Source organism: Miniopterus natalensis, chromosome 2, assembly GCF_054644295.1.
Source record: "Miniopterus natalensis isolate mMinNat1 chromosome 2, mMinNat1.hap1, whole genome shotgun sequence".
Taxonomy (NCBI): Eukaryota; Metazoa; Chordata; class Mammalia; order Chiroptera; family Miniopteridae; genus Miniopterus; species Miniopterus natalensis.
In genome coordinates, this window is record NC_142082.1 from 35,618,518 (window position 1) to 35,631,794 (window position 13,277).

Genomic DNA, 13,277 nt, shown 5'->3' on the forward strand with positions numbered 1-13,277 from the left:
AATTTTATTTTTGATAAAAATATTACAGATGTCCCTTTTTCTCCCCATTGACCCGCTCCACCCTGTCCCATCCCCCTCCCCAGTCTATTTCTATATTTTTTAAAAAAGCTTTTGATATAAATTGATGTTTTTGGTTTATAAAAACATTTTACCAATTTACCCTCTGATCAGTAACAGTCTGGGCTTCACTGTTTCTCAGCCAACTGGAGTATTTCAACTCTAAATATAAACCATTAATCTGATAAGTAAAAAAAAAATAAAGTATCTCTGTTGTTTGCTTTATATTCATTTGATGATCAGTAAGGCTAAACATGTCTCCATATTTTCTTTACAACTTCTATGTGCCTAAAAAAATCACAGAACAATGAATTATATGCAATGTTTTGCCAATATTTATGTCTAGGTTGGGAATGAAGGTAACAGGAACTTTTGAGAAAATATAAGCTATGAGGAAACTTCCTCTAAAGGAGGGTGTGGTTTTGAGTTTTCTGTTGGGTAGGGGTTGTCAGTCTAATTATAATACAGTGTAGTGGTTATAAGCCTGAGCTCTGGGGCCTTGGGCAGGTTACCTAACATCTCTGGCATTAGGTGCTTCATTTGTAAAATGGTGAGTAGTAATACTGCTAAGCTCTTGTAACAGTGGCTCTCATACTAACTGCTAGGAAATTGTTATCATTATTTCTCCCTCCCTCTGCCCATCAAACTGTCAAAGGATGAATCCAACAGGCAAAGTTTCCTTGCCCCATCACTTCTGTGAGAATTATTTTTTGAACTTGTTTTCAGATCTTTATGGAATATTTTACATACAGAGTCTACGTATGGCCATAAATCTAACTGTGTTTACTGTCTGGACTCTGCATTTTCTAGTATTATTTCAGTGCATGTTTTCTCTCTGGGGTTTAATTGTACTTTTGGACACAACACTGCAGAGAGCACATCGCTGTACAAAGTATCCTATCAAGTGGTGGTGGTGGTGGTAATTTTTTTATAAATTACTTTCAACTGGCTTCCGAGAACTTACCAGTAATAACACGAGCAGTCATTTAATGGAATAAATATTAACTCAGGTCACTGAATGACTTTCATTCATTATGTATCCCATAAATAATTACTAGATACCTATGGTAGGACAGTTCTGAAACACTCTATGAGATGAAAATGTTGTACTATAAGACAAAGCCATCATCCTCAAAAAGCTTACATTTAAAAAATGAACTGACCACCCAGTAAAGGAGTTTACAAACGATACTTTACTCCCTGCTCTGGTTAAGGGCCTGCTGGAATTGTAAGGCCCTAGGGTATGGTGTGTGCTGAGGATGTGCAGCATCCTCCAGTCTGTATAGTTTCTCAGCTTCCCAAGAAGTCTATAAAACACAGGCTTCAGTGCAAGATGAGAATGTGCATGTGAAAATCCTATGAACACGGTAGAGCTAACAAAGATCCTTGTGGTGTCTTAAAGGTCCAAAGAGAAGAATAAAAATATTTTGTTAAATATCTGCAAATACCTAAAAAGTACTATAAAAATAAATTAATAACATAAAAGCTATTTTGGGTATTCACCATTTTCTTTCAAATGAAATTTCAGTCCAAATGGCTTTACAGAAATATTGTCAAAAACAGTAACATCTAAAATCATTTATAAAACCTTTAAAATATGCCACAAATTAATAAATTCCTTTACTTAAATCAACGTATTTCCCTTTCCTCCCCCTGCCCGTCTCCCTAGCCCTCCTCTCTGTGCAGAGAGGTGGGGGTTGGTATGTGTTACAGTTTTGAGACATCTCCCTAATTCACTTAGTTCCTACCAATACCATCAGCTCATGCTGTACATAGGAGCCAGGAAGAAAATGTATTGCACTGAGTGTGGTTATTGGAGCCAAACTGCCTGGATTGAATCCTGACACTTAACAACTCTATCTTCAGGCAAGTCACGAAAGTGCACTGTGCCTCAGCTTCACCATTCAAATGGACTTGTGAAAGTTTGGAAGGATTCATGTGAATATATGCAGAGTGCCCAGGGCAGTGCCTGGAACATTCTGTGCTTAATAATACTGGTTACTGTTATTAATCAAGAGCTTACTATAGTCTAATCTAAAGAAACCTTGACTGAGGATCAAGAGAGCTGGGGTTTTGCTATTCTATTTTTTTTTTCTTTTTAATTGATTTTAGAGAGAGGGAGAGGGAGAGAGAGGGGAAAAAAACAAACATTGATGTCATTGATGTGAGAGAGAAACATCGATTGGATGCCCTCCGCATGTGCTCTGACCAGGGATCGAACCCCAACATGGATATGTGCCCTGACTGGGAATTGAACCCATGGCCCTTTGGGGTATAGGATGACGCTCAAACCACCTGAGCCACTCTGGCCAGGGCTAATGAGTATTTACTAAGCATCAATCATGGGTCAGCTGGAGATACACAAACTTAACAATACAGTCTCTGCTCATAGGACTTCACCAGCTAGTGGGAAACAGAAAAAAAATACATCCAACAACAAAAACCAACAATACTGACGGTATTACAAAGCATAGTCCCTAGCAAGGATGGCCCACACTGCCTTTCGTAGGGTGCTGGTGAGTGAGCAGGAGAGAATAAAATGAAAGACACTTCCAGGAGCAGCTGATTTTGAAATAAGTTGAAGGAAAGTAGGAACTAAAATTACATGACAGAGGAGAGGAGGCATCAAGATGGAAGGAAGAGTGTCAGAAATGTAAAGAGCTGAGAGAGAATACAGGACATCAAAGGACTGCAAGTAATTTAGTGCGGCTGGAGCCAGGGCATTATAAGAGAAAAGTGGCCAGAGACCCGGCTGAAGAGGGAAGCGGCACCCGATCATGAAGGAAAGTGTGTGTCACAACGGAGAGCTTTTCATTTGCCTGGAATTCAATGGGCACCATTTGAACCACGTTGCAGGAACTGCTGTAATGGCTGCAGACAGAAGTGAGGGTGGTGGCCTGAAGGCTGGCAGGGGTGGGAAATAGCACACACACAGGCAGGCAACAGACATAAATGTGCTGCAGGCACAAGAAATGCTGACTGGCTGGCGGTAGTGGGTGAGGGGGGACACAGAGTCCTGGTTGCCTCATGTTCCCTGAGTTGGCATCTATACTGAGGGAGAACCGTGAACAAATGACCTAATTCCGTTTATCCGTAAAACGAGGATATTTAATGTTCCAGACTAATTTCCATGAGATAACAGAGACAAAACCCAAAGCTTGGAACTCCCTAGAACTTTAAGGAGAACAGGTACATATGATTTCTAGGAACATTTTGGACTCAGAGGAAAAATATGATAGAGACTCAGACCTTCATTATAAAGAGCCTTTTTATATCAGTTAGTTATCCTGCATGTAAGTCAAATCATGCCACAGGGAAAGACAGTATTTGTCTTCCTTACTCTTGAAATGATGATAGTGGGATTCTTTTTTCTTACAGTCCTAAACATTATGTCATAGAATTCAAGTCCTTAGTGCTACTACCTCCTTTGTCTTCATCTTTGACAGCTTTCATAGCATTCTAGCCATTACAAAAGTTGACCGAAAGCCACACAAGGAATAATCAGTGAAAGGTGAAAGAAAAATAGCTGGAACATGTAAAACCCTTGATGTGTGAGTGGGTGTTTAACCAAATAATTTAAATGTCAGGCACCTTTCACTTTCCCAGCGATTCCAATGTACATGTTTACAGAAGCTGGAGGTGGTCTTCACCAAGTGTCCACTGAGCTCAGGACACTAGAGAGGCACAAAGAAACTGCAGACTGGCAAACACTAGTTTTCTGTCTTGAAAAGTTCTCCATGTATCGTCCTGTAGATGATTCTCTGCAGACCCAGTGAGTGGGAGTCAGAACCAGATCATGTCGTGGGGTGGCAGCAGGGTCACATTTCCACAACCCAGAAAAAGTGAGCTACAGGGAGGCAGGAAAGCAAAGTCCCTCAGACACCATTGACCAGGGACAACTCTACTCAGAATATATACACACGTGTGAGGTTCTCTTCTGAGAAAGAACAGGCAGCTGCCAGTGGGCCACCTTTCTGGACAATATTCCCTTCCAAAAAATGAATCTTGGACACAGTCTTAGCTATTAATTTAGGACTCAAAGCTGGTTAGAAAAAAAAATCATCTAATAGTGTAGAAAGATTTATTTTACTAGGTTAACCGGGGTGTGTACTATTAAAGCAGTTGAGCAGTGCTATGAAATGGTCAATCTGACTTTGCTGAAGAAGTGAGTGAGTGATGAGAGGCTGTGCCTGTGCTGGTCACAGCCTGTCTGTGCCTCAGATTTCCTTTCCACAATCAGAAGTTAAGGACGCTTTTTCAAGTAATTGACAAATACTTAGAAAACTAGGTAACTGGAAAAAGCAGCAATGATTTCTTTCTTCCATGAAGTATGTATTCCTAAGGGCACTAGACAGCCTCAGCCTGCTATCCTGATATATCTGTGCTGATCTGTTTCCTCAGTAGACAGACCCTTGTTACTCCAATGAACCCCAAGCCTTTGTCTGCCCCTCCTCTCCCAGTGATATGACTGTTTCTCACTCAGGAAAATTTCCCTCAACCTTATCTCTAAAACAGCCAAAGGATAGTTTATCAACAGAAATCAGAGAAAGAACTGGATCAAACACTCATCATTTAACAATATTCAAATATAATTCATGTATTATATATATCCACATTTCTGTGGCTCTCATGGTTGTTTTTGAAAGTGTGCTCCTGACTTCCTCTTTGGTGCATGCCACTATGAATTTGAGTCAGACTGTCTCGATGTGTAAACATTCTTGAGCAGACTTCACCTTATAGAGAAGTCACCTCCTAATAATTATCATGTCAACATGACTTGACCCATTCCATTCATTGCTGAGGCCTGAATATAAACAAAATCACTAGAAGTTTAACCTCTTTTCATTTAAGGTTGATGATTATTAAGAGAATATTGGGTGTAATGGTGACTTTTTAGGAATCTTAAAGCAAAAACTAAAGCTGGTATTCTAGCACTTACTAAATCTTTGAATATAGTGAAAGTTTATTCTGTTTCTGCCACAAACAAAAGCTAAGAAAATAATTTCCAAACAAGTAAATTGGGATTGCAGAAGGTTGCTATGTGTACTCTGTAAAAAATCTCAAAAAGGCTCCAAGTTGGTGTCCAAGGTAAATATTTCCAGAGTACAAGTTATATTAGAGCTTAGACAATTTTCTTAACTACTAATAATTGAGTTTGGAGGGGGGCTTTTATTTTTTCCTTTCTGTGGCTAGAAAAAACTTGCCAGTTCATGTCAACATGTCCGGTTATGCAAAAATGAGATGATAGTGTCTTAAGAAACGTTAGCTCCTCTATTAGCAATGAACTCAACTCTAGAGAAAAACACACACAGGCCCACTTCCAAAAACATAACTAAAAATACTTGGGAGGATATTTCACTGTGGAATAACTTGCTGTTTTACGCATGTTAGGATAATAGTAAAGTTGGAAGGATGAATATCACATTACAGAGACAACACTGAGATAGTCTCCTTTGCTTATTAACAAAAGTAGTAAGAGAACTGGTGTAGATGGTTGCCAAAGTAGTTGCCAGGCAGTTCAATTTCAGGATGAAAAGGTGTTCCTCTGGTGGAACCTGAATAAGGACCCACACTTCATGCAGCCCAGTTACTATCCGTGCCTTCAGGGCAAAGGTTGCAGTCCTTATTTATGTCCTTCGGGGTGTGGGGCTTTAAGGATAGCTTAGGGACCATGCATATCTTTTCATTAGAAAGCACTGTGAGGAAATTATAATTCTTATACATACAAGTATTCTAAGGAAAAAATATCTAGAAGAAACACTTCTTTGTGCTTTTCTTTATGCTATAAAATAACAAGCCAAAGCACTTTTAAGAACAACTTGGTATATCCATCCTAAGTAACAGGTCAAAAGCTGTTGCCTAATAATTATAAAAATGCGAAATGCTTAAAACATACTCAAAAGTAAATAAGCTAAAGAAAGGAAGTAAGTAAGTTATGAATATAAAAGGAATGGTTAAAAGAGGAATCTGCAATCCAAAGGCTCATAAAGGAACAGCAAGCAGAACCCTGGTGTGTGTGAGAAGAAACCACAGCAGAGAATATTGAGATAACACCTCACACAAATAATGTCACATTCCAAATATCATCTTTCAGTTTTATGCCTTCGGGTATTAAAAGATATCATATCTGTATTTCCAGGACCTAGCACATGGAGGCACTAAAAACAATTATCAGTAAACAAAAGAATGGGGTAAGTGAAGGTTCGGGAAAGAAATTTTAAGATGATTAAAGTATAAAATAGTATCTCTGAGAAAAGATGATAATAAATTAAAATAAAATACCATCAAAAATATAATAATGGAATAATGACAGTCAAATTCATGAAAGGACTTTTCTGTTAATTTGGAAAAGATAAAATTGACTAAGACTATAGCATTAATAATGGAGATAGATGTAAGCAAGAACGAAAGTAGTACACTGCAGTTGTTGACTAATGGAATCAACCTTCGACAGGTTACTAAATATCCAAATGAACATATCTCAAAACAGTGTAGATTCTTCTTTACCTAAGATCATTTCTGAGCCATGACATTTACATGACCAAACTGTGCAAATGCCTTTCTTTGACTGACACAGGATAGGGTGGGTAGTTAGAGGCCCCTCAACAGTCTTTTTTCACGGCTCTATAACTCGGTGTCCACAGGTCTGGCTTCCCATCTGGAAAGGCACCTCACATGGAAGTGGGAACCCTGTTGTCCTTAGGAAGAATCATTCCCCTGCTCTGGAGAAGCTGGGCCACGTGGTACCCAGGCTGTTTGTTTACAGGTAAAGAGAGCCCGAAAGCCTAGGCCACTTTGAAAGCACAAATTCTCATTTCAAGAGCAGTATGAACTAGCTGCCCCTGCCAAAGATTGGAAAGAGTAGACTTGAAAACCAGGTCATCAGAGAGAAGGATCCAGCATGACCTTAAATCTCTCTGACACTCATGTTTCTTCACATGGAAAGTAGGTAGGTGATAGTAATACTTAGCTTGCAGGGTTGTTATGAGGGTTCTTTGGGACATGACTGAAAGGTAGGCACCTAGTAAAAACTAATGCATAAAGCTGAATAAAGAGCACTAAAGGGCTAGCTTTGAAAAGTATGTCAGGCTTGGCTGGTATGGCTCAATGGTTAGAGCGTTGGTCCACACACTGAAGGCTCACAGGCTCAATTCCCGGTCAAGGGCATGTAACTGGTTTACTGGTTCGATCCTCCTGTCGGGGCGTGCGTGGGAGGCAACGAGGCAACCAATCGCTGTGTCTCTCTCACATCGATGCTTCCCTCTCTTTCCCTCTCTTTCTCTCTCTCTCCCTCCCTCCCCCTCCCCCTCTCCCTTTCACTATCTCTGAAAATCAATGGAAAAAATATCCTCGGGTGAGGATTAACAAAACAAACAAATATATAAACAATTTTTTAAAAAGTGTGTCACATGACAAGGTTATTACCAAAACAGCTGAATTAAAAATTTTTCCTCAGATTAGAAAAGATATATTTACCTATTTGCTTATTTCACAGCCAATTCATGTTCAATGTCAAAAATTTTGATTATATAAATAAAATTTAAAAACTACTTCTACAAAATTATACTTGGCATATATATCCATGCAGGTGTGTGTGTGTATACAGTTGCTTTTCCTCCCAAAGAAGTGGTATGTTATGTAATCTGTTTCCTACTTAACATTATTCCCCATCAAGAAACAGGCATCTATGTTGCCATTTTCAATGGCTGCATAGTCCTCCACTATATGGCTATACCATGAAACATTTAATCAATCCCCTAGTGATGGACATTTAATGGGATTGCAGATTCTCACCTTTATAATTAACATGGTGTTAAACATGCTTTAACTTAAAATGTTCTGAATGAACCCCTTGCCATTTTTGGCTCTAATGGATGCTGCATTTAATTCAATGAAGAGGTTGGACATGCATTTACAACTTGCAAGCAATGGCACATTCTCCTCTGATTCTTACATTAGTGGTAACTTTCCTAATCTCTACACTAATAATTAATCACATGGAGAATTATCAGACTCCACAGTATATTTCCCCCCATTTTGTATTTTAAAGGCATTTCCCATGAACCTGCTTGGAAGTACTTCTAAAAATAAAATATATCTGTTGGGATTTTCAGGGAAAAAAAAAAAAAGTTTTTTTCATAGACAGTAGAAAAATGAAAGAAGCTCTTGCTGCTGCTCCCAAAATGCAACCTTTGCCTGGAATTTTCCTCTCCCCCTCATGCCTAGTCTCAGTTCTTAGAAAGTTACTTCTCAGACAGACTGGACAAAGTTTTTTCCTAGATTTATTCCACAATTGCAATTCCCATGATTTCCTTTTCAAGAATCACTTTACCTTTTTCCTGTACAAAATATAAAGTCCATGTTTATTGTTTCTTTTATTTTCTATTTCATTAATTTCTACAATTATTTTTATTTGTGTTTACCTTCTTAGGGCAAACTCAGTTCTTTTCTAGCTTCTTGTGCTAAATATTTAACTTATCTATTTCAATCTTTTAAAAAAATAAATACATTCAAGGCTTTGCATCTGTATTCAATGGAATCTTTAGCCACATCCCTGTTTTGGCATGCAGCATTTTTGTCACTTAGTTCTAAGCACTTCAAAATTTGCATTGTGATTTCTTAACCCATGCATTCCTTAGAAATATATTTTTTAGATTCCAAATGTCTCCTTTATTTTTGTATTGTTGATTTGTAATTTAGTTGCACTGTAGTCACAGGAAATGTGAGCTGCCAAATCATGATTTTCTGAAAGTTTTGAGATGTCTCTGATGATCTTGTAACATAGTCAAATTTGCAAATAATGGTCATGTGCCTTCAACACAAATTCTGTTAGCTTTGAAGTCATGTAGGTAAATCTAAGTCTTTAATTTCTTTCTTATCTGGCATATTCTAATAAAAATGTGTTAAAATCTCCCATTAAGTTGTGGATTTGCCAATTTCTCCTTTAAATTCTGTCAAATTTTGTTGTTACATGCACAATCATGATTATTTTTCTGTTCTTTGTAAACTACTCTTTTAACTTTTGTAGTGACCTTCTTTATCCCTATTAATACTGAATATGCCTTGAATTCACTGTTTTCTGAAGTTAATACTTGTACTCTAGTTTTCCACACTGTTTGGGATTTGCCTGGTATCTGTTCTACCAAGCCTTTATTTTTGCTCTTTCTAAATCATTTTGAGTTATATCTCTTCTAAGTAGCACAGACCTGGATTTTTAAAAAATCCAAACTGATAGTCTCTGTCTTTCAATATGTAAGTCCTATCCATTTAAATTTGCTATAACACATTTCTACCCTCTTACTTGTATTTTCTATTTACCATCCTCATTCTATCCTTTCCCCCCCTAATCTCCTTTTCTGTCTTCTGTTGGTTAATAAGAAGTTCCACTTCCATTTCTGTTCCCTTTTAGTTTGGGTTGTATTTCCATATTTTAATGATTAACCTATCAGCACTGTATGTAATGCACACCTGTAACATTAATTAGTGCAATCCTCTGATAACCCTTGTTGTCTGTTCGCATCACTGTTTTAAAATGGTTAAAACGAAGTTAGCAGAGATCCAATTCACTTAATACCACATTCGGAGAAGCGGATTTGCAGTCGGGGCCTTGATATGACTAGGGAGAGTCCTTTTCCTCTATCATAGAGAACCATCATCACTAGATATACTGAAAATTTCCCTTAACTTTGGTGCCTTTCAGATGAGATTCGTGGACCTAGATAGTCCTACCAGAAAATTATTTTTCATTTAAAAATAACTTCACAGGACTTATTGCTGTGCTCTTCCTTAGTTTTATCAACATTTAGCCTCCTATATGGAGTTTTATTGTAGGAATTTCCTACTCTTCAACTTAGGACTTGAAATTTCATCCTAAAATTACTTAAAACAAGGAAAGTGTTGGAATAACCCAAATGTTCATCAAAGGAAGAGCTAAGCAAATTATACTGTAGAACACCTATCAAATATCCACATAAGACCTACGCCTATAACAGATAAATAGATTACACGGATCCATGAACATGTTAAGTGAATAAAGCACGACACGAAATACCACGTGTAGTGAAAGAATGTACACTCCATGAATAATAGTTTAAAATTAGTTTGAGCCTGGCCGGGCGTGGCTCAGCGGTTGAGCGTCGACCTGGGATCCAGGTGATCAGGGTTCGATTCCCGGTCAGGGTACATGCTCAATCAATGACTTTCTCATCATTGATGTTTCTATCTCTCTCTCTTCCTCTCCTGCCCTCTCTCTGAAATCAATAAAGATATATTTAAAATAAATAAATAAAATTAGTTTGAAAGTTTTCCCTTTCTCTTTTCCTTTTCTTCTCTGTCGTTCTGCTCGCGGTCGTCGTGGTCATCTTCATCATCATCATCTTTTTCTTCTGTTTTTTTTTCTTTTAAGGAAACCTAACTTTCAGTTCCTAACAAGGCCTTGGCTTGTTTCTTATGCTTTTTAGGTTAACACAAATCAGATCACTGTGGTAAGTTCGTATTTCACAACATAAATACGTGACTGATTTCATTTCCTGGCAGCGATACGCATTTGGGGGAAAAAAAGTCCAACTGAAAGTTAATTTAAAAGCAAAGTTTTATGCCTGTCTGAAATGTGGGGTGCTTTACATGATTTTATTCTTAACCAGACAATGATTCAAAAAAGGAAGTGGAAAGTTCTGCCTAAAAAGTTAGCACACTCCCTCTTGTCACAAAAAACACACACATTTGTGCTATGCAAATGGTTCTAATTCCTTTGTCAGGGCTTTGCCAAAATCACCAAATTGTAAGAGTAAAAACATGAATCTTACTCTGTTTTTCCTGTTACTATATATATATAACCATATTACCTATCATAGATTTTTAAAAATTATATGAATCTTAAAAATTTTAAATTGTATCTATAAGAGGTAGTTTATATTGCTTTGAGTTAAATCTGTTTGTTTATTTTATTTTTGAAAGTATTACAGATGACCCTTTATTTTCCGGTTGACACCCCCTCGCCCCCTCCTCAGGTCTGCCCTGCACTGTTTGTCCATGGGCTATGCATATATGCATATAAATTCTTTGGTTAATCTCTTCCGGCCCCCAAACCCCCTTCCCTCTGAAATATCAGTCTGTTGCATGTAAATCTGCTTTTAATTAGACTTACCCTTCTTGTCTTTTTCTAGAGATCTTGAACACTGCTGATGGATATAAAAATGGACAACTTTACTACACCCTCCACAGCTCCTCAGGAAAGTGACTGTGACCTCTATGCACACCATGGCACAGCCAGGATATTAATGCCTCTGCATTATAGCATTGTCTTCGTAATTGGGCTTGTGGGAAACTTGTTAGCCTTGGTTGTCATTGTTCAAAACAGGAAGAAAATCAACTCTACCACCCTATATTCAACAAATCTGGTGATTTCTGATATACTTTTCACCACTGCTTTGCCTACACGGATAGCCTACTATGCCCTAGGCTTTGACTGGAGAATCGGTGAGGCCTTGTGCAGGATAACTGCTCTCGTGTTTTACATCAATACATACGCAGGTGTGAATTTCATGACCTGTCTAAGCATCGACCGGTTCTTTGCCGTGGTGCACCCTCTGCGATACAACAAGATGAAAAGAATTGAGCATGCAAAATGCATTTGCATATGTGTCTGGATTCTAGTATTTGCCCAAACGCTCCCACTACTCATAAAATCCATGTCAAAGCAGGAGAATGAGAGGACGACATGCATGGAATACCCAAACTTTGAAGAAACAAAATCTCTCCCCTGGATTCTGCTTGGTGCATGTTTCATAGGATATGTGCTTCCGCTCATAATTATTCTCATCTGCTATTCTCAAATCTGTTGCAAACTCTTTAAAACTGCCAAACAAAACCCACTGGCTGAGAAGTCTGGCATAAACAGAAAGGCCCTCAACACAATAATTTTTATAATTGTTGTGTTTATTCTCTGTTTCACACCTTACCATGTAGCAATTATTCAGCACATGATCAAGAAGCTTCGTTTTCCTGATCTCCTGGAATGTAGCCAAAGACATTCATTCCAGATTTCTCTGCACTTTACCGTATGCCTCATGAACTTTAACTGCTGCATGGACCCTTTTATATATTTCTTTGCATGTAAAGGGTACAAGAGAAAGGTTATGAAGATGCTGAAACGTCAAGTCAGTGTATCAATTTCCAGTGCTGTGAAGTCAGCCCCTGAAGAAAACTCACGTGAAATGACAGAAACTCAAATTATGATACATTCCAAGTCTTTAAATGGAAAATAAAAAGGAATTAAATGTTGGATTTATAGCAAAGTAAACTATATGACAAACTTTGCAGGACTTTTCTTATAAACCAAAATGATTATTCAACTTCCAATTAGGATTCTTTTAAATTCCTTTCTTGGGGCACTATTTCCCACCTCCAACTTGGAAGTAAACTGATAAATATGTATTTTTTTATACTCAACAGAACAACATAAAACAAAGTTTTAATTTGTAAATGGAATGTTATACCAAAAGGGAGGCTATTTTAATAACTCTCAATATAAAAAGGAAAGTTTTGTGTAAATGAAAAATTTAATCATTTACATTTCTTGCCAATGATTTGGCAAAAGTAAAAAGACTGTTAAGTTTGTATATAGCCAGTGTAAAAATGTTAATATTGTAACATATTTCTTTTTTTGATAACGTATTTCTTCAATCGTCTTTTTTTTTTTTTTTACTCTCAGACTTTATTTCCTCAATAACACATGCTTTTTGTTTTGAGTCATTAAATTTTGTTTCAAAGAACTCTTTTGGAATAAATAGGATTCTACAAAATTATGAGTATGTCCTTCAATGCTCACTATCAACTAACAGCAGAAGTTACATGGAGGCTATAATTTAGCAGTAGATAGATTTGGGAAGCAATATTATAACACAAGATGATGGTGATGGAGGCAGTGAAAGCATTGAGCTCTTCCTCCAAACAGCCGGTATAGTGTTTAAGGGCCACTGCTCAGGAATATGGCAAGGGCTCTATGTGGAGGTACCCAATGGGAAGAGGGTCCACTTGCTAAATTATTCTTGGGAATTAAAAAATTATACAAATATACTTGTTTTGTCTTGGGTCTCTAGGGGATCATTTTATTATTATTATTATTATTCATAGGTTGGTAGTACCCAGTACCTTTCAGTGGTCTGGGTTACCAGAAAGGGTAGGAAGATGAGCAGCAGGTGGTGTAGTTGCTGCTTGCC

At 37.6% G+C, this 13,277-nt stretch overlaps 2 protein-coding genes across 3 annotated transcripts in view; one reads left to right on the forward strand and one right to left on the reverse strand.

The window, feature by feature from the left end:
- UBAC2 (UBA domain containing 2) overlaps positions 1 to 13,277 on the reverse strand; it is a 161,637-nt gene that overhangs the window by 71,383 nt on the left and 76,977 nt on the right. The window lies entirely within an intron of this gene.
- GPR183 (G protein-coupled receptor 183) lies at positions 11,234 to 12,863 on the forward strand. Its single transcript, XM_016203833.2, has one exon. It carries the CDS (start codon positions 11,241 to 11,243, stop codon positions 12,321 to 12,323), a length of 1,083 nt encoding a protein of 360 aa, XP_016059319.1. The 5' UTR covers positions 11,234 to 11,240; the 3' UTR covers positions 12,324 to 12,863.

Bases quoted from the DNA above. Each gene is read 5' to 3' on its own strand.
- GPR183 (XM_016203833.2), top strand. From the start codon at position 11,241: ATGGATATAAAAATGGACAACTTTACTACACCCTCCACAGCTCCTCAG.